Source organism: Kwoniella dendrophila, chromosome 4 (genome assembly GCF_036810415.1).
Source record: "Kwoniella dendrophila CBS 6074 chromosome 4, complete sequence".
In the NCBI taxonomy this organism is placed as follows: Eukaryota; Fungi; Basidiomycota; class Tremellomycetes; order Tremellales; family Cryptococcaceae; genus Kwoniella; species Kwoniella dendrophila.
In genome coordinates this window covers 1,732,942-1,752,949 of record NC_089479.1, presented here as the reverse complement: position 1 = coordinate 1,752,949, position 20,008 = coordinate 1,732,942, and the positions used below count along the sequence as shown (strand labels likewise).

General features: G+C 37.9%; 6 protein-coding genes and 2 non-coding genes across 8 annotated transcripts; 5 read left to right on the top strand and 3 right to left on the bottom strand.

Moving 5' to 3' along the window:
* Positions 1-417: 417 nt before the first annotated feature.
* On the bottom strand, positions 418-1,480 carry L201_003749 (uncharacterized protein; the record flags this gene model as incomplete). The annotated part of the gene is made up of 4 exons (XM_066219500.1): positions 418-560; positions 730-781; positions 963-1,282; positions 1,441-1,480. 4 exons carry the CDS (start codon positions 1,478-1,480, stop codon positions 418-420), a joined length of 555 nt encoding a protein of 184 aa, XP_066075597.1.
* Positions 1,481-2,577: 1,097 nt separating this feature from the next.
* On the top strand, positions 2,578-3,575 carry L201_003748 (uncharacterized protein; the record flags this gene model as incomplete). Its single annotated transcript, XM_066219499.1, has 4 exons — positions 2,578-2,700; positions 2,797-3,023; positions 3,237-3,357; positions 3,474-3,575. The coding sequence occupies 4 exons, from the start codon at positions 2,578-2,580 to the stop codon at positions 3,573-3,575; spliced, it is 573 nt and encodes a 190-aa protein (XP_066075596.1).
* A 443-nt stretch (positions 3,576-4,018) lies between these two features.
* On the bottom strand, positions 4,019-4,133 carry L201_003747. Its single transcript, XR_010725553.1, has one exon. It is a non-coding gene; the product is annotated as a 5S ribosomal RNA (ribosomal RNA).
* A 336-nt stretch (positions 4,134-4,469) lies between these two features.
* L201_003746 (uncharacterized protein) lies at positions 4,470-6,706 on the bottom strand (the record flags this gene model as incomplete). Its single annotated transcript, XM_066219498.1, has 12 exons — positions 4,470-4,568; positions 4,633-4,743; positions 4,814-4,850; positions 4,917-5,122; positions 5,248-5,324; positions 5,391-5,534; positions 5,602-5,654; positions 5,731-5,820; positions 5,904-6,033; positions 6,113-6,211; positions 6,299-6,399; positions 6,486-6,706. The coding sequence occupies 12 exons, from the start codon at positions 6,704-6,706 to the stop codon at positions 4,470-4,472; spliced, it is 1,368 nt and encodes a 455-aa protein (XP_066075595.1).
* Positions 6,707-10,704: 3,998 nt separating this feature from the next.
* L201_003745 (uncharacterized protein) lies at positions 10,705-12,511 on the top strand (the record flags this gene model as incomplete). Its single annotated transcript, XM_066219497.1, has 3 exons — positions 10,705-10,998; positions 11,082-11,192; positions 11,255-12,511. The coding sequence occupies 3 exons, from the start codon at positions 10,705-10,707 to the stop codon at positions 12,509-12,511; spliced, it is 1,662 nt and encodes a 553-aa protein (XP_066075594.1).
* Positions 12,512-14,941: 2,430 nt separating this feature from the next.
* L201_003744 (uncharacterized protein) lies at positions 14,942-16,931 on the top strand (the record flags this gene model as incomplete). The annotated part of the gene is made up of 3 exons (XM_066219496.1): positions 14,942-15,117; positions 15,191-15,251; positions 15,315-16,931. The coding sequence occupies 3 exons, from the start codon at positions 14,942-14,944 to the stop codon at positions 16,929-16,931; spliced, it is 1,854 nt and encodes a 617-aa protein (XP_066075593.1).
* Positions 16,932-17,509: 578 nt separating this feature from the next.
* L201_003743 lies at positions 17,510-17,624 on the top strand. The gene has a single exon (XR_010725552.1). It is a non-coding gene; the product is annotated as a 5S ribosomal RNA (ribosomal RNA).
* Positions 17,625-19,005: 1,381 nt separating this feature from the next.
* On the top strand, positions 19,006-19,732 carry L201_003742 (uncharacterized protein; the record flags this gene model as incomplete). The annotated part of the gene is made up of 3 exons (XM_066219495.1): positions 19,006-19,257; positions 19,458-19,543; positions 19,651-19,732. 3 exons carry the CDS (start codon positions 19,006-19,008, stop codon positions 19,730-19,732), a joined length of 420 nt encoding a protein of 139 aa, XP_066075592.1.
* Between the last annotated feature and the right edge of the window lie 276 nt (positions 19,733-20,008).

The following is a 20,008-nucleotide window of genomic DNA, read 5'->3' as shown; positions in this document are numbered from 1 at the left end:
CTTACATAATCAGGTTCCCCACCCATAACATATAACCATGTCCTCTTCCCTGTTATATTGTCGGCAGTAGTTTGATTTGCTTCTCAAGCTATTGGATGTGCACCCTATCAAGACTTCCACAATCCGTTGATGTTATAATGCAGCGAAAGTAAGTAGAAAGTTATAGCATTTCATCACAAGAAAAGGTATACAGAAGCATGTCATCTATAAGAAGAAAAACATAAAGAGTGGTAAAAACGTAAAGTGTCCGTAACATCTCCTAAAACAATCATTCCGCTTTAATCTACCCATTTCAATCTTCGATTTATTCAGCATATCGATCAATGGAACACCCTTATCCTAAAATACCTACAGGTTATTCCATCTGATCCATCAAGATATCTATTCACATGATAGATTGATCCACATATACGCAACTTATGTACCACTTCCTGCGTTACCAGCGATATTCTTAGCTGAAGCTGTAGCATCAGGATCAATACCATTAAGTGTTTTAGCCCAGTCTTGTGTTGGATTAGGTACAGTTGTAAGAGTTGCCGTGACTGTAGCTGTAGGGAGATCTGTAAATGAAAGAATGAGAATTAGCGATTCATTTTCAGTCGTAACGATATATCATTTCATCTTGGCAAAAAGATGGTCCAGTGAGCCTGAGTATTCGAGACGACTGTATAGAGATATACTATTTCAAAACAGATATGCCGTGACGCTAATAGGGATTTTGAGACTTACCAGGAGCAGTGTAATTTGAAGGTTGAGTTTCGTAAATTGTGAATTTAGGTGACTAAAGTAAAGATACAAAAAATGGTTTCAGTCAGCCTGCTCAAATGCTTGCAAATATCATTAATTCGTCTTTTTTTGTTCTGTTGGAACATGACGAAATTCGGAATTGAAGTCACCCATTCAGACAAAGGTATAAAACAATAAGTCGTTGGGTTATCGTGATCAATTTTGAATATACTCACTTTAGCATAAACTTCACCATGATAAGTATTCATGAAGATCAAGAAGAAACCATCACCAGTTGGTAAACCTTGAACTAAATCAACTTCAATTTCACCACCATAATATTTTTTACCTGGTAATTTTTCCATTGGTACTCTTAATGCTATAGGTAAAAAACCAACCATTATAGATCTATTTGAATTATGTAATTGAATATCAAATGATTCAATACCTGTACCACCACCGGTTTTCCATGCAACTAAATTCTTGTTTCCAATTACCCATGGATCGGTTGCAGATGGATTTGATACTGGCCAATAAATCGTTGATAATGAGAATGCTAAAAAGAAACAAAAGGTGATCAAGTTGTGATCAGTATTGAAATCCTTTCTTTGTATATTGCATCTGCATATAAAAAGATACATCGAGTCCTCAAGTAATCGATGATATAATGATCGATGTTGACTGGGTATGACGCGTAAACCTGACTAAACTCACCAAACGGAAGGAAAGCTAATAGAAGCGCTAAGAGCTTCATCTTGATTTGAGCGTCTGCTATGCTATTTGATACTTTATTGAGTGTTGTCGATAATGACTTCGATGTGCTATATTGCAATGGTATGTTTAGTATGATATGTTATGTGATATCAATGATGGATGTAATATTGAATGCAAAGAATTAGATGAAAAATGACAGCTACAGTCTTTTTTCTAATTCCCATCTCCCATCTCCCATCTCGTATATTAAAGCTAAAACAGCCTCTGGGCCGTAATGCCGTGTAGGGTGTAGGGCGTAACACTAATAAATACAAAAGCTTCCATGATTACCTCTTTGAGTAATTTGACCACGTGAGATTGAATCACTCCCGATAAAAACAAAGAAATTCAAAGCGCGTTTGTTTTTGTTTATTGTTTATGGGATGATCTTTCTATTTCAAAACAGATCGTTGTGTTCACTGTTTTCGTTCATGGGAGGAGATGGTCGCGGATCTTAGCAAGCTACATGAGTGACTCACAGCTCTGCTTCTTTTCCGATCAAAAAGATAGATAGATTATGGAGAATGAAGAGTGAATTACCTTGGTCCTTGCAGTACCATAATAAGAACGAGGCATCGCCTAATACCGAGATTTCAAAGGCAGTGCAAAAAGGTACTCTGTTGTATCCCTTGTATTGCTTTTCAACCTTTTCTAAGCCATTTATCCATTCATCCGAGATACTACCAAGCGACTGGATGACATTGCTATGCATGTCAACTAATGAAGTCTGATACAACTTCAGCCGATATATGAATGTTTGTATATCTGAATTGGCATACACAGAGCATAGCTTTAAAGTGACTGACTGACAGACTACTTGAGCATAAACATGTTAAGGGTCCGTTGAAAAGGAACGCAAGGGTCGGGATAGATTTGTTGTACACGTCGGAGGCTTAAGGCAGTTGTTACAGAATATGAGTGAAAAACGTCAACATGATTTTTCACATATATAAACAAATCAATTGAATTTCACAAGACTTCCTTTCTTCCTTTCTCTTCGACCATATATTTATCTACACTTGATTCTAGTCATCCCATTTGACACTGTATCGAATTATAACTCACTTACGGCTCTCCAATACAAATAAAATATTCAACATGTTCGTCAAAGCTTTTACAACTTTCGCTCTTTTCGCTGTAGCCGCTCAAGCTATTCAAATTACAAATCCATCAAATTCAAGTGGATGGGAAACTTCAGGTTCAAATTTAATTACATGGGATGTGAGTTTTTTTTTCACGCGTTCTCACGATTGTGTAATATACATGTACTGATCAGATTTTAATCGATCATTGGTAATGTAAAATGTAAATCATTAGTCAGTATCAACTGATCCAGGAAATTTCTCAATTTACATTTCACAACCTGGATCATCAGCAAAAGAAGTAATTCAAAAAAATGTTCAAACTTCAGATAAATCTTTTATTTATACAAGAACAAAAGATTTCTCACCTGGTCAAGGATATCAAATTTCTTTTTTAAGTAATGATAATAGTAATGGTATTTTAGCTCAAAGTAATCAATTTGAAATTAAACAAGGTCAATCGTGAGTAGCTATATCTCAATTCCAATTTCAACCACAATCACTCGTTATACACATATACACATATACTCCATATCATTTTTTCTTCTTTCATAGACCGTTCTGGCCTATGCTCTACTACTCTCTCAAGTCTTATCTTATCTATGAAATATGCCATTATACCTTGTCAATGGATTTGCGCTGGGAGAGAAAGCTGACTCCACACAATTCTCACAGTACCGTCTCACCAACTTCTACAGCTTCACTCACTACTACCGACGCTACAACAGCTTCTCCAACAGGTGGATCAACCACTACTGCTGCATCAGGATCTCAAACTTCTGCAGCTACATCCGCTGTAAGTGTTTACAGTTTACCTTCTGTGATTTTCCCCTTCTCCTCTTTCAAGTAAAACATCATACACTATAACATAATTCTTGACCAGTACTAATAGTTATTTTCCAACCTGATTAGTCCGCTGCCGCTTCATCTGGTGCTTCTTCAGCTGGTGAACTAGTTTCAGTACCTTCCGGTATCCTGTTATTCGTAGCTGGTATGATTGGTGTTTTCGCATAGAAATATCTCTTTGATTTGTCGTTCGCCAAGTTTCGAGAGAAGTGAAGGGAAGCAAACCAAAACCAATCAAATTTTTTAAGAATATCAATAACGCATAAGATATGGACTTTTATTTTACTTTATTCTAGATGTAGCATGATTTTATACCTTTCCACTATACGATATGTCAATAATAACAATCATATGACTCGAGTGAACTTCCTTTATAGTGAGACAATTCAATAAACCTGCATTTTTGAAGCAGTTCGAGGACGGTACATGCGATTCACTCTGCATGCAGATGTAATTCTTTCGAGGGCACCCTAATATTTGGAAAGTTCGAAATCGAAGAGTCTGATATTCCTTCACCTTATACATGCTATTGGACTATTCACGCCCTTCACGCCCTCTCTAGGAACTCATCCTCCCAGGAAATCTCCAGCAAAAAATCAACAACTAATAAAAACTACAGCACCCGGGATTCCCAAGTGGTCCCCCACCTTGGTACTAACCGAGCGATAGGCAACTTAACTGCGCCGAGCAGACGAGAGGCGGTGTTTTATACCTTCTATGGCCGTAGATGAAAATTACAGTGTTTGTATGTTGTATATCAGTTTCAAAGAATGATGGTCGATGTGTATTTTGATGGTACCTTACCCTAAAACGGTGACAAGTGTGTGTGTGATTGTGTATATTGATTGTACCTGTAGATGGCATCGAAATATACATTTAAACATAATTTACTGGATGTAACTCATACTGATACTGTATTTAATCGTCTATTTGCCTTAATTATAACTGATTTCGATTATTTATATTATACTGTAAATATTTATATTCCTGCTTACTTCCATTTTACACCTGTCACGCCAGTCTACGATTTCCCTTACTAATCCTCGGCGGGAAAAGACTGCCTTATTTGGTAATAAGAGTACCATTGGTACAAACTAAACCGAGATTAGGGTTACTTGCTGAATCAAGGTTGGTACAATTGATTTGAGTTTGAGCATATGACTACGAACCATAAAATAGATAATTAGTGTGGGAAATCAACCATTACAGATACTAAACAACTTACTTGTGGAATAACTTGAATATTTTGGAATCGGAAATCTTTACAAGTTGTAGAATTTGAACATCCGATAACTATAGCTTGGGTTCCATCTGATCCTGGAACATCATACCAACACTAAATAAAAGATAATTGAATGATATTAGTGAGAAGTCGTATCCACTTTCCAATAACCAGTAGAACTTACAGGACTGGTAACACATGATCCGTCTCCTGGGTGATAGCTAAAAGATGGATTGAATTCAGCTTATATGCTGGAACTCAACGCCAATTGCAATTTGTATACTTACGTATTAATATCACCTTTCCAGTTTTTATAAGTGATATTTTCAATAATAACTGAAGAATTATCAACTCTACCACCATAATTACCACCATCTTGTACACCAGCACCATTTTGAGTTTGACTACTACCTTGATTAAAGTAGTTTTGAGTCAAGTAGATTGGGAAAGTAGTATTTGATACATCATAATTTGAGAAAGTTACGTTTTGAACCTGCTCGCCGATTATATATAGCATACATAAAATCAGAAAGTCAGTGATCACATGATTTTACTTTCGCATACGATAATACTCTCGTAGAGTATGGGATGAAGTATCTCCCGTAATCGTTCACTTACAATACCTTGACCACCAAGATAAGTTTTAATTCTTGAACCATAAACACAACCATGTACTTTAATGTTGTCGAACCAAACTGAAAATTATGAGTGAATGAGCAATGTGATCTTCACACCAGAATTTTACAATGAGTCTAGCTTACTATTTCTAACAGTTTGATATACGCCTTGTGCTTGACCTAAACTTCCAATACTTGTACCGTGACAACCTGGACCAGCGATAAGACCATTGGTTACAGTGACATTTTCACCACCGTTATTGATTGTTACAGCATCATCACCGTTGTCTACAGGGATTACAGCAACGATAGTTAGCTAAGTACACAGTGTGAAAGCTGAGGAGTATTGGCTTACAAATTGCGAAATCGCTAATCTTGACATTTTTAGCGGCTACATCGAATCCATCGCTATGAATCATTTGATGTGAGGTTGGCATGTATATGTAATATATTCAATGATGATTGCCTATCGATCATCACTTACGTATTGAATGGGAAACCACCATTTGGTGTAGTAGCAGCATCAACGAAAACATTTTGGACATCAATGTTATTACCATTCAAAGTTGTTACCCTATGGTATAATAATCATTTACGGTAAGAAATCAGCGTGATTCTTCTTCAAAAACAAGCTGTTATTCAATTATATATACTTACCAAGCAATAGGTTTTCTAATTTTGATATTTTTGAGGTAACTATTTGTAACGTTAAATCTCCATAAATGAGGTCTTGAAGCTATACCTGAACCGTTCTTTGGATTGGCATCCCACCATTGTTGTCCGTGACCTTTTTACAGGGGTGGTAAAAAAACGGGAGGTTAGTATATCTTAAAGGGGTCGACGGTTATTAATCAAAACATACATACCATAAATCCATCCAGTTGATAGATTGGTTGATCCAGTAAAGTTTAGGTGATCACCAGTCAGATTTATCCACCATACATTTCCACCAGTAGATCCGTTGACTATTAATATGGGAATGCTCATGTTTTAGCATATGTCAAACGGCTAGTATTTTATAGATAACCTTGTGGAGATAGTTTGTGACCTACCAATACCTTGAACATAGGTAATATTTTGTGGTAAATGGATATTTCCATTTAATTGGATATTTACATTGTTCAATGTTGCATTGACAGGAGTATTGAAGTAGCTAGCAAACAACAGAAGTTCATATGGTTCATCAGTCTATATTCTCTTTCTTCGCAGTTTTCGAGTGACTAAGAAGTCAGAACTTACTAATCTACACCTTGTTTGAAAACTAAAGTACCTCCATTTGCGCATTGTTTTGCGGCATCTCTAAAAGATGGTGAATCATCAGTTGAATTTGATCCTCCTGATTGTACTGTACATGTTTGACCGTTATCTCGTACAACTAAATCTGATGATCGACTTTGAGGTGTATATGCCCCTAGTACAGTCAAAGGAGCGAGTAAAGTGATGAGTTTGATAGAGAGCATTTTTTTCAAATGGATTCAAAATCTTAGTATGTTTTCTATATGCTAGTATACATGGTTATCAAAAAGTGAGGAACAAAGATTACTTCCTTATATATCGATTGTATAAGACCCCCTCGATACGCATCTGCTAAGAAGAGGAAAAAGAACTCTCGAATGGTCAACCTCCACTCTTCAACCCTTTGTGGTACCCCCACACAGGCCCCGGGATATACGGTCCGTCTTAGCGGTCCGTTAATTTAGCATCACTTCTTTTTGGGAATCAATATTGATCACATGCATGATAGTACTTTAGTATATTGAGATGTTGCCGAAAATAGGTTATGAAGTCATTTCGATATGCTTGGCGTATGAGGTAAGAAGGACAAAGGCGTGACGGAGAAGGAAGGTGGAAAAGTGCTGAAAGGTGTGTAAAGGGTACTCTAGTTTGATATCTCAGCTTGTATGAATAATAATATCAGGTACAAATTGTATGGCGTGAAGAGGTACAGCACAAACCCATATTGGGAAGTTCAACAAAGTTGACCTTTCACTCAGCTATAAACTCACTAATGGGTAGCGGACCGGGAAGGTCCTGATAGACGGGCCGATTATATCAGAGCTGAACGAAGTGGAATAGAGATTATTACTGTAGTCACATATACACGGAAGGGGTTAAAACAGAGAGTAGCTTACTGTAAGCTTGGCACTGGCAATAGACTTTGGATGAAGTACAGATACCATCTAGGTGGGTTAGGAGGTGTACCGTAGCCTTTTTTTTCTCTGCTACGAAACGTAGAACGAGACAACGATCAGTAGTGATGAATGTCTCACGACAACGTGTAGTCTGATCGGGCTTACAAACCAAGAGATTACACCTGGAAATAGATCAGTGCAATTGTTACCTGTATTCAGAGAGTAGTCTCGTACACATATCTATTCTTCCAGTGCTCCTCCTTCATCGCAGATAACATATATTCTATTGCGATCACTGAGTGATTGAGCCCCTTTCATAGAATCTGCATCGATGATCTCAACCTGAATCTAGGTAGCTGATCATGTATCCGCAATTCTACCATGAAAGAGCTAAATTTGGTTGAACCGTCGTCAAATACCAAATCATTAGAAATACAGTTCCGTGACTGAGACGAGCTGCCATTCTCTTATTCTGAGTTGACCTTCCCTCATTATCCGATTGATGACGATCATGCAGGACGATGGTGAATCACGCTGAGCCTGACCACTTTGACCTCTGTATAGACGGGGAATCGAATTCAAGTTTACAGCATGTAAGTATATAGACGAAGCCTTCTATTTTGACGGTATAGTACTTCGCAATGGTGTTATTGATTGATGGTCTCAAACATGTTAATGAGAATTGAGATTAGGGATACAAAAGTGATCGACCCCGAACTACCTTTCCATCGACATTGAGCACATAAACATCAAAATCCTGTCAGAGATACACGTCATACCAGTTTAGCTTCTTCAGAGATCTCTGTGAAAGATGAGGTCAGCGAGGAACCAGTCTTACTTCTAGAACATCAAGGGGAACCCTAGATACCACAATCTTAGATAGCAAAGAGACGGCAATACCGCTATCTAAGTTGATTCATTATCTCCAAGCGAAGAGATCTTGATAACCCACATCTAAGGATCGTGAGAAGAACAAGGAATGTGGAGAGTGATCGGGGCAACACAAGTGTCGAAGGATGAGATTTCCTTAGCTCACCTGATATCGCGCCTTGATGAGCAACGATTCATCTTTTGACCTCGCTTAGAGATATTGAAAAGAAGGGGGTGTAACACTTAAGATAAACTGGTAAAGCGGGGATAAGGTAACCATCTAAGGTGATGTCGGAAATAAATTATTGTGATCGTACCTTCAGATTGTTTTCGGTAAAGCCGTCTTTTCAAGATATAACAGGTTTATCGTTTCTTATGTGATTGGTTTACCTTAGTTATACATATCACATCATATCTTTCTAAACTGATATTATAGCCGAAATTTGTCATAGAATTATTCTGTCCTTATTGGATTTTGCCGATCTTTTCTGAAACATATGTTGCTAAGCAAAGTAATCAACAATTGAAGGAATCTCTCAAAGAAAGTCGAAGAGAAGCGCTTGAAAATCGTATTGTGAACCAATGTGATTTGACAGATTACATACTACTATGAATTGCGATTCCAATTTTCTGGGTCAAAGGTACAATTTCTGCGTAGGCAGTAGCGATGCTTTCTTCGGTCTTTGTTGATACCACTGAGGTATGTAAAATCATGTTTTGTTAAGAAAGTAAAAATCACGTAAAACACATAAAAGCCTCTTGTGTAATACAGTAATCTTTATAAGCTCGCTTAGCTTATATGGAGGAAAAAATATCTTCCCCGTGGAGGTGATGAAATGCCGTTTGTTGGGTCTTCTCTGGAATTCCCTCATCTTTAAACCCTTGAATCGGTTTGTTACCGGACGAGGTAATAGGTAGTTTTAACCAATTACAAGACGATATACTGCGAGATCTGGTCTTTTAGTTCAGGTTATACAAGGGATAAAAGTAGAAAACCCTTCAAAAACGGTGATCGTCAAAGTCTTTTCAAGGGGAAAGGGTAAAATCTGAGCTTAAGGCACTCAAGTTCAAGTTCAATAATCTCTTTTTTTGTCCATTACCTTATCATGTCAACGTTTAAGCCAAGCAAATGGATTAAAAATAAAAGCAAGCATGTGGTAAAATCCGTCGGCAACCAATTAACATACTTCTCGTTACCTTTTTTTGTCTAAAATAATATGTATCCCAAACACCATTAAAATCTTATTCCTACCGTATATCCAGTATCCAAAGTAAGCGGGATCTGAGAGGTTTTTCGTCTGTTTTCATACAAAAGAAGAAACATCATCCGCATTTGCCGGCATTTGGTAAAAAGTAAAAACCAATCATATCAACTGGATTTCCCCCGCCCCCTCCTCCCAGATCCCTCCTCCCCTTTTGCTGTCTTTCTCAACGCGATCAATCATAGTCAATCGGTCAATCGATTCACTGCACAATCAGTTTATGTTTCTCCTCTGTTTATCTGCTCCATCAACGGCTTTGCCGCTTTTCGTAGTTTTTTCCTTTTGTCTCATTATCGTACAAAAACGAAATGTTATGTCGTTAGAGACATGCCTGCTATTCACCTCATAAGCCGTTTCATTGGTGAGTAGTAAAAATGAATGATATCGATAAAGTTAAAACCTGAATATCTTCTGTTCCCGGTTATTAGTTGTCCGATAACGATCACTCGCTTAATGATCAAAAGATTCACTGGTTCCATATGCCATCCCAAAGATGTCGCAGGAGTACACAAATACACAAATGCACACAAAAGGGGTATGGAGGAAGGAAGACAATTGGGATGTGTGTACTTGCGGAATATGCTTCTTGTTGTAGAATTTTAATTCAAGCGCTAGCTAATGTAGATATAATTTGTATATTTCATGATATATACGTACCTCATGGTATCACGCGTTGCCACCTCACATACAAAACATGACAGCCCTTTTGATCTATCAGTTGAAAACTGCAAGAAAAAACCAAGAAAATTACTATTCCAAGTATAGCTTCCCTTTCGATCCCATCTTCAGGGTTTGAGCATGATCTGACACGGTACCTTTCCATCCAAATTACGTTTCTGTCTCTTAAGCGAGGTGATCATCGTAATCTTTCTTTATTTGGTTATTACCTACCTCTCTTGTAAACCCTTATTCCGTTGTCTTTTCTCTTTGAGAACCCTGTGCGGGGCTAGATGTATTCTTATCACCAAAACCTCGTTTAGAGCTTATCTCACTTTTCTGGCTCCATCACTCTAGATACCCCATATCTTATCCCATCGCAACTCACAATCAGTCCCCCCCTCTCTTACCATTATCCCATTCAGATAGAAACGTATATATATATAAGTTCACCACAATCGATTTTACCCATTTCTTCTTTTCCCCAATTCAATACTTCTCCTACATTCCTCCTTACCTCCTTAATCTTTAATCAACATGTCCCTCGATCACGAATACGAAGAGAAGAAGGGCGCCGACGTTTACAGTCAACAAGTCGGTGGCGCTGATCAAATAGATCCTCATACACATCATACTTTCGAAGAAGAACAGATTGTTCATCATGATGGTCTTAAGCGATCGCTTAAATCTAGACATCTTGCCATGATTTCCATTGGTGGTGTCATTGGTACGGGTCTGTTCTTAGGTACAGGTTCTGCTTTATCTCATGGTGGTCCTCTCGGTTTGTTTTTGGGTTATGCCTTGATGGGTAGTATTTGTTACTCAGTTATGGTAAGCTCTCCCTCCCTCAACGCCATTCATGGCTCTTCAACTCTATTACGCGGCTTACTGATATTTGTTATCTATCATATTAGGTTTCCCTTGGTGAAATGATTTCTTTCCTTCCTATTCCTGGTGGTCACATCGCACTCGCTGCGCGGTTTGTAGACCCTGCACTTTCTTTCACAATGGGTTGGAATTATTGGGTAAGTCTCGGTTAGTAGCCTCAGTGAAGTGATCGCATCGCTAATTTGGGTACCAACAACAGTACAATTGGACTATCATTCTTCCTGCCGAACTTTCCGCCGCCGCTGTTTTAATCAATTTATGGAACCACACTATCAATAATGCACTTTGGATCTCTCTTTGTCTTATCGTTGTGGTTGTTATCAACTTTTTCGGTGCTGGTGTCTATGGTGAATGTGAATTCTGGTTCGCATCTATCAAAGTCCTCACCATTGTTGGCTTAATCATTCTTGGTATTATTATCACTGCTGGTGGTGGTCCAGATCACAAAAAAACTGGTTTCGAATACTGGAGAAACCCAGGAGCATTCGTCGAATATGCTGGTATCAAAGGTTCACTCGGTAAATTCCTTGGTTTCTGGGCTGTCCTCACTCAAGCCGCTTTCTCTTATATTGGTACCGAAATCGTTGCCATCGCTGCCGGTGAAGCCAAAAACCCAAGAAGAAATTTACCAAGAGCTATCAAGAGAGTATACGTTAGAATCTTAGTCTTCTACCTCGGTGGTACTTTCATCATTGGTTTAATTGTTCCTTCAAATGATAAAGGTTTAGCCCTCAACGCCGGTAATGCTCTCGCTTCACCATTCGTTATTGCCATTAGAAGAGCCGGTATCCCAGCTTTACCAAGTATTATCAATGCTTGTCTTTTGACTTCAGCTTGGTCAGCCGCTTCTTCAGATCTTTTCACCTCATCAAGAGCCATCTACGGGTTAGCTTTAACTAGACAAGCACCAAAAGTTTTCGCTAGAACAACCAGAGGTGGTATTCCTTACGTCGCCATTGGCTTCTGTTCATTATTCGGTGCTTTAGCCTACATGTCTTTACAATCTACCGCTGGTCAAGTCTTTGGTTACTTTGCCAATTTAACTGCTGCTGCAGGTTTAATGTCATGGTGGGGTATTTGCTTCATTTACATTAGATTCGAAAAAGGTCTTAGAGATCAAGGTATTTCAAAATCATCTTTACCTTACTCTTCAGTATTGAACAAAGGTGCTTTCGCTGCCAAGTACGCTATCACAATGATTACAATCATCTTGTTCTTCTCTGGTTGGTCAGTATTCTTGAAAGGCAAATGGTCAAGTGCAGATTTCATTACAAACTATCTACCAGTTTGGTTATTCCCTACTTTATGGATCGGTTACAAACTCATCGCTAAAACCAGATTCATTAGAACAACTGAAATGGATTTCGTATCTGGTTTAGATGTTATCGAAGCTGAATCTTACGAAGAACCAAAACCAACAACCATTGCTGGAAAGATTTGGGGTGCTATCATGTAAAACAAGCTTTTCAACAATATGTTTAATAGTGAAATGTATCGGGAAGCGAGAAAAGGATTAAGTAACGATAATGAATCAAAAAAATTTGTAACAAAAACACAACATAGTGTTTTTGCATATAGTCCATATTCTTTTAGGGCATCTGTGTCCCAAGGTCGATCTTAGGTGTTATACATATATCTTATATATATTTAGGTTGTTCATAAACACATTAATATTTTATGCATTCGTTTGATAATAAAAAACACTTTCATTGGAGCATATGTACAGAATGCACCTCATCAATTCACTATACAAATATTGATTGTTCTAACGTTATTTGACTTACCCCTCACATACAGTATGTCGACTATGCGAATACAAAATCCAAGGAGCCAGGGATCTATGCATACGATGGCGTTCAATTACCCAGATACGAACAGCTACTTTAGGAATAGGAGGGATTTGAGATATGACAATTGCAGGTCCCCATCTGGTTGATTGACTGTATATCGTTCCTTTGCTTATCAAAGCTATCTCCGAATATTCCTACCGATACGATATTCGGATTCGATTGTTTGCTGCTCTTCATGCATCAGCATTCATATTGCATATCAGGCATTCAGCCTGACTCCACCGATCGTTTAGTTAGCTTATCACGTCAAATGACCTTATCTACCATCAATCGCGTGATTAGGCATGATATCCCACCACGTACTTGGTGTTTTTATTTTTTCATTCTGTTATCATGTGAATCCAAAAAAAGAAAAACGCCACTACAAGGCACTTCGACTAGCTCATCCATATACTTTTAGCCTTTATAAACATATGATGATGCAATAGATATAACGAGAATCCGCAAGCTAAATTAATATGCAGAGAAAGATATCTCCTCTTTTCATAACATGTACTGTATAAGGAGTCTCACATAGTCAATTGATTGGCAGCTATGTCTACATCAGCTTGCTATCACCGAGCAATCTCCGAAATGCTCCATACGGTCGTTCCAGCGAAAAGTGATCGCGTGCGATAAAAGAAGTAACCATGCGTTCACTTTGTTTTGATATCCCTGAGCAGTTTCCAGCTGAAATAACCGCCGCCGGATGATGGCTGATGAGACTATCTCCGGACCATGTTCTGAATTGGATGGAGTAGATTTAGCAGCAACCACTTGTGGGTAAGGCATGAACACAAGTCAAATTTACAGAATGAGATGCCTGCATCAAATGATACAAGTAACAATATAAATTATTGAAGCTAGAGTAGAGTGTTAGAATTAGCACCCCTACTGAGTGAATGTATAGCGGATTTCTCATTTTTCATTCCGTAGAAATCGGGACGATCATTGGTAAAACCGGCCGGATATATTATGTATTTTATGTGCACTTTTTGGTTTATCAGAAAAAGTGCACCATGCGGTTTTTAACACACACACCTTCAAGCATTTCAACAATCTTATTCATCATACTACCCTAATCCAATACCAGTCTAAAATAGAACGCCAAGCTTGGCTTTCGAAACCTATCAACAGTGAGTATTCAGCATAAACACCGAGTTTATCTACACTCGCATGGGTAAAATAAGGGAATAAAGATGATTAAAAGGATAAACTTTCATTTTTTTGGGTACCATGAGGTTACATCAAATTTCGTTTCAGCTCAACATGGTTTAAACCGCTTTTTTGTTATCGCTTACATCTTACACTAGAGATACTGATTTCTCTGACTTGTCTTTTGACTCGATTCATACACCAACATGATACCATTTCAAAATGTTTCCAAGCGATAGACGGAACGATGAACGGATAGACTAGGGTAAGTCTCTGATTGACTTAAACTTTAAGTTAGTACAGTGATATTACCAATATTTTTATTGGATGAAAGAATCAGACCCATGCGGAAGTTGTCGGGTCGTAAGTATTAGTAGTGTGAGTCAAAGAAACATAACTTAGAAGTGCCGTATCTATTTTTCGTGACCTCGTGTGGAGCATCTCAAGCTAAGGTAAGGTAATTTACGGAACAAACTCAGAGAAAGAAAGAAAGAAAGAAAGATTGATACCGTAGATAGCATGGGATGTCGTGATGATAACGAATTGAATTCCGATTGATTACTCACGCATGTAAGCGATTGTTCATTCCGGCAAAATATACAACTCGACTCAAGATAAATAATCGATCGAATGAAACTAATGGCTGAAAGAAAAAACAATATATACTAAGATATTTATAATAACATTTCCACCTTTATCTTAATCTGTTCAACTAAAATAGTTTTTCAATTGTTGAAGTATAGTAGTAGATTATCACACTTCTTTCGCCACTTATACAACTAAGAAGTTAAAGATAGTTTATTCAGGATGGGTAAGTCTAATCGATCACCTAATTGTTCAATTCAGTACAACGCTAATACTCCTACCAACTTTCTCTAGCTACTCACGCCACTATATCAGATATGGAGTCCGCCCCAATCCCTCCCACCGGTTTACCAGGAACTACAGTATCGCCAACAGATTTGAAAGGAGACAAAACTGTTCTTGAACCTGAAATGGCCGTTGCAGCCACCGGTGCTCTTGATTATATCAATGAAGCTGATGAACCAACAGATGAAGAATTTGCTACCCTCAGAAAGTGAGTTCAGTTTCTCAGTGGAGCTATATGGATCGATTGATGGCATAACTGATCTCGTCTTACACCTTCTCAGAGTTCCAGCTAAAATGAAATGGATTAGTTTGGCTTTATGTTTGGTCGAATTAGCAGAAAGAGTGAGCACTTCAATCAACAATATAAAGCTCGTTTGACTTGAGCTAATTCATATTGCTCATTAGGCATCTTACCTCGGTTGTTCCGGTGTAGTGAAAAACTTTGTCAACAGACCTTTACCTAAGGGTGGTAACGGTGCTGGTGCCGTCGCACCTGGGGCAGCAGGTGAAAATCAAACAGCTGGTGCATTAGGCAAAGGATCAGTCAAAGCTTCAGCAGTATACAACGCTTTCATCTTCTTAGCATATGTTTTACCTATTGCAGGTGGTATTATCGCTGATACTAAATGGGGTAGATTCAAGACAATTGTAGTCGGAACTGGTATTGGTATCATCGCACACGTCTTATTAGTTATTTCAGCTATTCCATCAATTATTCAAGGTGGTCACGCAATTGGTCCATTCTTATTATCATTATATATCTTATCATTCGCTTCAGGTTTCATCAAACCTTGTTTAGCAACATTAATGTGTGATCAAATTCCAGTCAAAAGACCAACTTTAAAAACATTACCTTCAGGTGAAAAAGTCATTATCGATCCTCAAACTACAGTACAAAGATATCTTTTGATTTTCTACTTTGCAATTAATATTGGTGGATTTTTCGCTATCGCTTCATCATATTCAGCAAGATTTGTTGGTTATTGGTTAGCATACTTATTACCTGGTATAGTTTATATGCTTATGCCTTTAGTGTTATTCTTTTTATCAAAAAGATTATATCAAGCTCCACCACAAGGTTCAGTAACTTTAGAAGCTTTCAGAGTTTTAGGTACTTGTTTAAAAAATGGTGGTTGGAAAAGAATGTTTGGTAATCAAGAAAAATTCTGGAATCAAGCTAAACCAACAACAGTTTTAGCTGAATATGGTCAAGCAGGTATCGATAAATTAAAGGTTACATGGGATGATTTATTCGTTGATGAAATGAGACAATCGTTAGCTGCTTGTGCTGTATTCTTTTTAACACCAATTTTCATCATGGCAGATGGTGGTATCGGTGCACAAGAAAATGCTTTGTCAGCAGCAGTAACATTAGATAATGCACCAAACGATGTTATCGATAATTTGAATCCTTTAACAATTATTTTCTTTACACCAATCATAACATATGGATTATATCCATTTTTTGAAAAAATTGGATATCCATTAAAACCAATGACAAGATTATCGATTGGTTTCATGTTAGCTTGTATAAATATGATTTATGGTGCAGTTTTACAATGGAAAGTATATAAAACTTCACCATGTGGATATTACGCATCAACTGCAGATGTCTGTGATCAAGTTTCATCAATTTCAATTTGGGCTTTAACTCCTCTACAAGTTTTACCTGCTATAGGTGAAATTTTCGTCATGGTTACAGGTTATGAATTAGCTTACACAAGAGCTCCAGCAAGAATGAAGGGTTTAGTTTATGCAATTTGTTTATTCTCTCAAGCTATCGCTTCAGCAATTGGTTTAGCTTGTTCAAATGCTATACAAGATCCTTATCTCATTTGGCCATACGTCGCTTTAGCCGCAGCAACTTTCATTTGTGCTTTAATCTTCCCAATCTTCTTCAGTCACTTGAATGAACCTACAAGAGTCTTTGCAGATCCTGCAAGACAAGCTGGTCAACTTCAAACTACACAAGAAAAACAAATTGCTCCTCAAACTCAAGCTGCTACAGACGAAAAATTCTAAATAGCAAACACCGCTTGTCTTGTGGTAAAGGAACGAAAAGTGGAGTAAAAAGTGTTCATGACAGAACATTGGGTGAAACCTTGGCATGTATGAGGAGGTTTATCAATCTTACGGCTTTTCCTATTTAGTAAATATAATGAAATCCTAACATATTTCTGCTTTTTCCATTAATTTTTGTATTTCAAATTCCTTGTACGCTAGTCATAGTAATCTAGTGATACCTTATAACCAAGCTGTTTCACTCTCATTGGGTTCAAATGCATATGATCAGTGTTACTATAAAGCGTCGATAAGCAAGCACCTGTGCAATTACATTGATCTACTCGTCTACTCGTCTCCTTATGTATTTTGATATTATTCTGATGGCACACGCTAAGATGTACCCTAACACTAAGCTGATCAACGAATTTGGTATGACCCAAATGTATAAAATAACATAATATGATCGGAGATATTTGCTCAAACAGAACGCACAGTCCTCAAGGAAAGGTCCCATCAAATACACACGTCCCATCCTTTGGAAACCAGAATAAAATGAACAACAGTATATACAGCTATTGTCATCAAAGATTTTCATCTACGGCCATAGAAGGTATAAAACACCGCCTCTCGTCTGCTCGGCGCAGTTAAGTTGCCTATCGCTCGGTTAGTACCAAGGTGGGGGACCACTTGGGAATCCCGGGTGCTGTAGTTTTTGTTTTCCTCCCTGGTTTTGGATACTTGTATAACATTTTTAGAAATGCAAGATGGTCGAGATCGTTTTGCTTTATAGATAAATCGTGTCAAGGAAGACAAAGGATGGTCATTTGATGGTACCTCAAATGTACACAAGAAAGGCTGATCAAAGCTCAGTTACCATCAAAAAGTAATAAAAGCGCAGATCCAGTTTCAGACGCTCAGACCTGCTCGAGAGAAGAAGTCTCTCGGTGTCCAAAGCGAGACTTTACGGCTGACACCCATAAGGTCGTCTTTGTCATCAGAGTATACTATATACTAAAACCTTAGTTGTCTTGATTATTCAAATCCGATATTTATCATTCGACACAGGACACAAAGCATCTAAGGAATGACCCAAGCCGCTGATGCAGTGTTTGACCGCATTTGTTTCATATTCCTGACAGACCCTTCATATTGACTATTCTTGCCCTGAACCAGTTTGCGTTTTCCTTCCTTCCTCCCTGTCTTTTCCGCCCTCCACCTTTTACTACCGCATAGCTTTTCCACCTTAGACATAATTTGTCTTCCCGCTTTTTGTGCAGATATTCATGTATTATTGTACTCCGAAACGACTACTCTACGGTGAAAAGGAAATACGTCGGATATCAAGAGATAACCCCAAACGTCATCTTTTCTCACCTCTATTTTGTCCTGCTTACTATCACTGCTCATTAAAATTCTCGTTCATACTTGGAAGGGTATTTTCCCTCACATACCTGGTGTAACCTGAATTTCATCCGAGACATCTTGTTAAAACAACGCTCAAACAGAAACAATAAAAAGCGAAGACACCCCTTTTTACGCTGGGTAACAGTAGTCGCTGTAAGATGCATTTTAGGGTCTTCAGTACACTAATCGAAGGTGTTCCTGTAATCATACAAAAGAAAAAAGAAAGCTATGACCACTTCGCTATGTTCTGGTTAATTGCCTGATTACACCTACCTCTTCGGTCTCGACAAAATACCTTACCCTTTACATAATTATCATTTGGTTTTATACATTTCGAGGGGCAGTGCGTTGTTCGTTTGAGCTTTTGTTCTAGTGTGAAGACGTCAATGATGAATGGATCTATGCGGAGGAGGTTGGGGCAAAAAAGCAATGAAATGCATCAAAAGTCTAGAAAAAGCATTATAGCGAACTGAGCACAAGACAGATATTTTAGTATTTGTAATTAATCATCATATAGTCTACATTGAATAGACAACGAGTTGATTTATAAAAGAGATACCTTAGCATCTTCCCATCAATTTCAGCATCTCATTTCATCACATCAATCAACCATTACGCAAACCGAACAATCAAATTAATATCCAAAACTCAACGACCGAATTAGATCAGTTCAAATCAACAAATCAATATGTTCTTCCTTTACACAATTGGACTCCTCCTCTTATCCCTCTTCGTATCAGCAGCACCAACACCCATAACCCCAGAATCACTCAAAATAACACAATCTCAAACAGCTATATTAGAACCAGTAAAATTCCTCAATCATTTTGGATCTAATATACCAGCAGATTCCAATGTGAAATTAGAATGGCAAGGTGGTAGTGGAAAAGGGTTTGATGTTTATTATATCCCTCAATGGCCCGAACAAACTGATTATTATGTGAGTGACTCTTCCATATGAAGATATGGGTCATGCATATTTGGTGGTAAAGAGTGATGGGTAATGGGCGCAAAGGGATTGTGATGGCAGACTCAATAAAGGTAGGGTCTAAGGAGGGGGCAAATTCAAGAAAGTGGACAACGCGCAAAGATCATAGTTGATGCTGATTCAATCATATTTAACATTTCAATCATATCTAGCCTGTCGCAATCGTATCTGACACTACCGAAACTCACATTACATGGCACACACCAAAGAAGTCAGATTATCCTAAAGGAACTACCTTGTAAGTGTAACTCTCTCTATCTATCGTTTCCCTCCGCAGTATTGTTGTTTGTGCATAATTGACAGGATTGAACTCAACACTAACGCTCCCCGTTTGATTCATTATAGTATCATTGGTGTGAATGACGCTGTAACATCATTATCATCCAATTGGTACGATATTACAGGATTAATGACTTTCGCTCATTAATCTATCATCAACTTTTCATGATACGATTGAAATCATTTATTCCAAACGACTCATCCATCTGTAAATTAACACATCATAGACTTTCAATCATATACTGCATTTCGTAACGACTTTTCATTTTCAACAACACGGACAATTGCACGAATTCCACCTTTCTCACCTAAATACATAGACTATAAATGACCATCCATTCGATAGAGATGGATAAACGGACAATTTAGATAATAGAGTAAACCAATGTACCTAGCATATAATGTGATTCTTTCCTTTTCACTT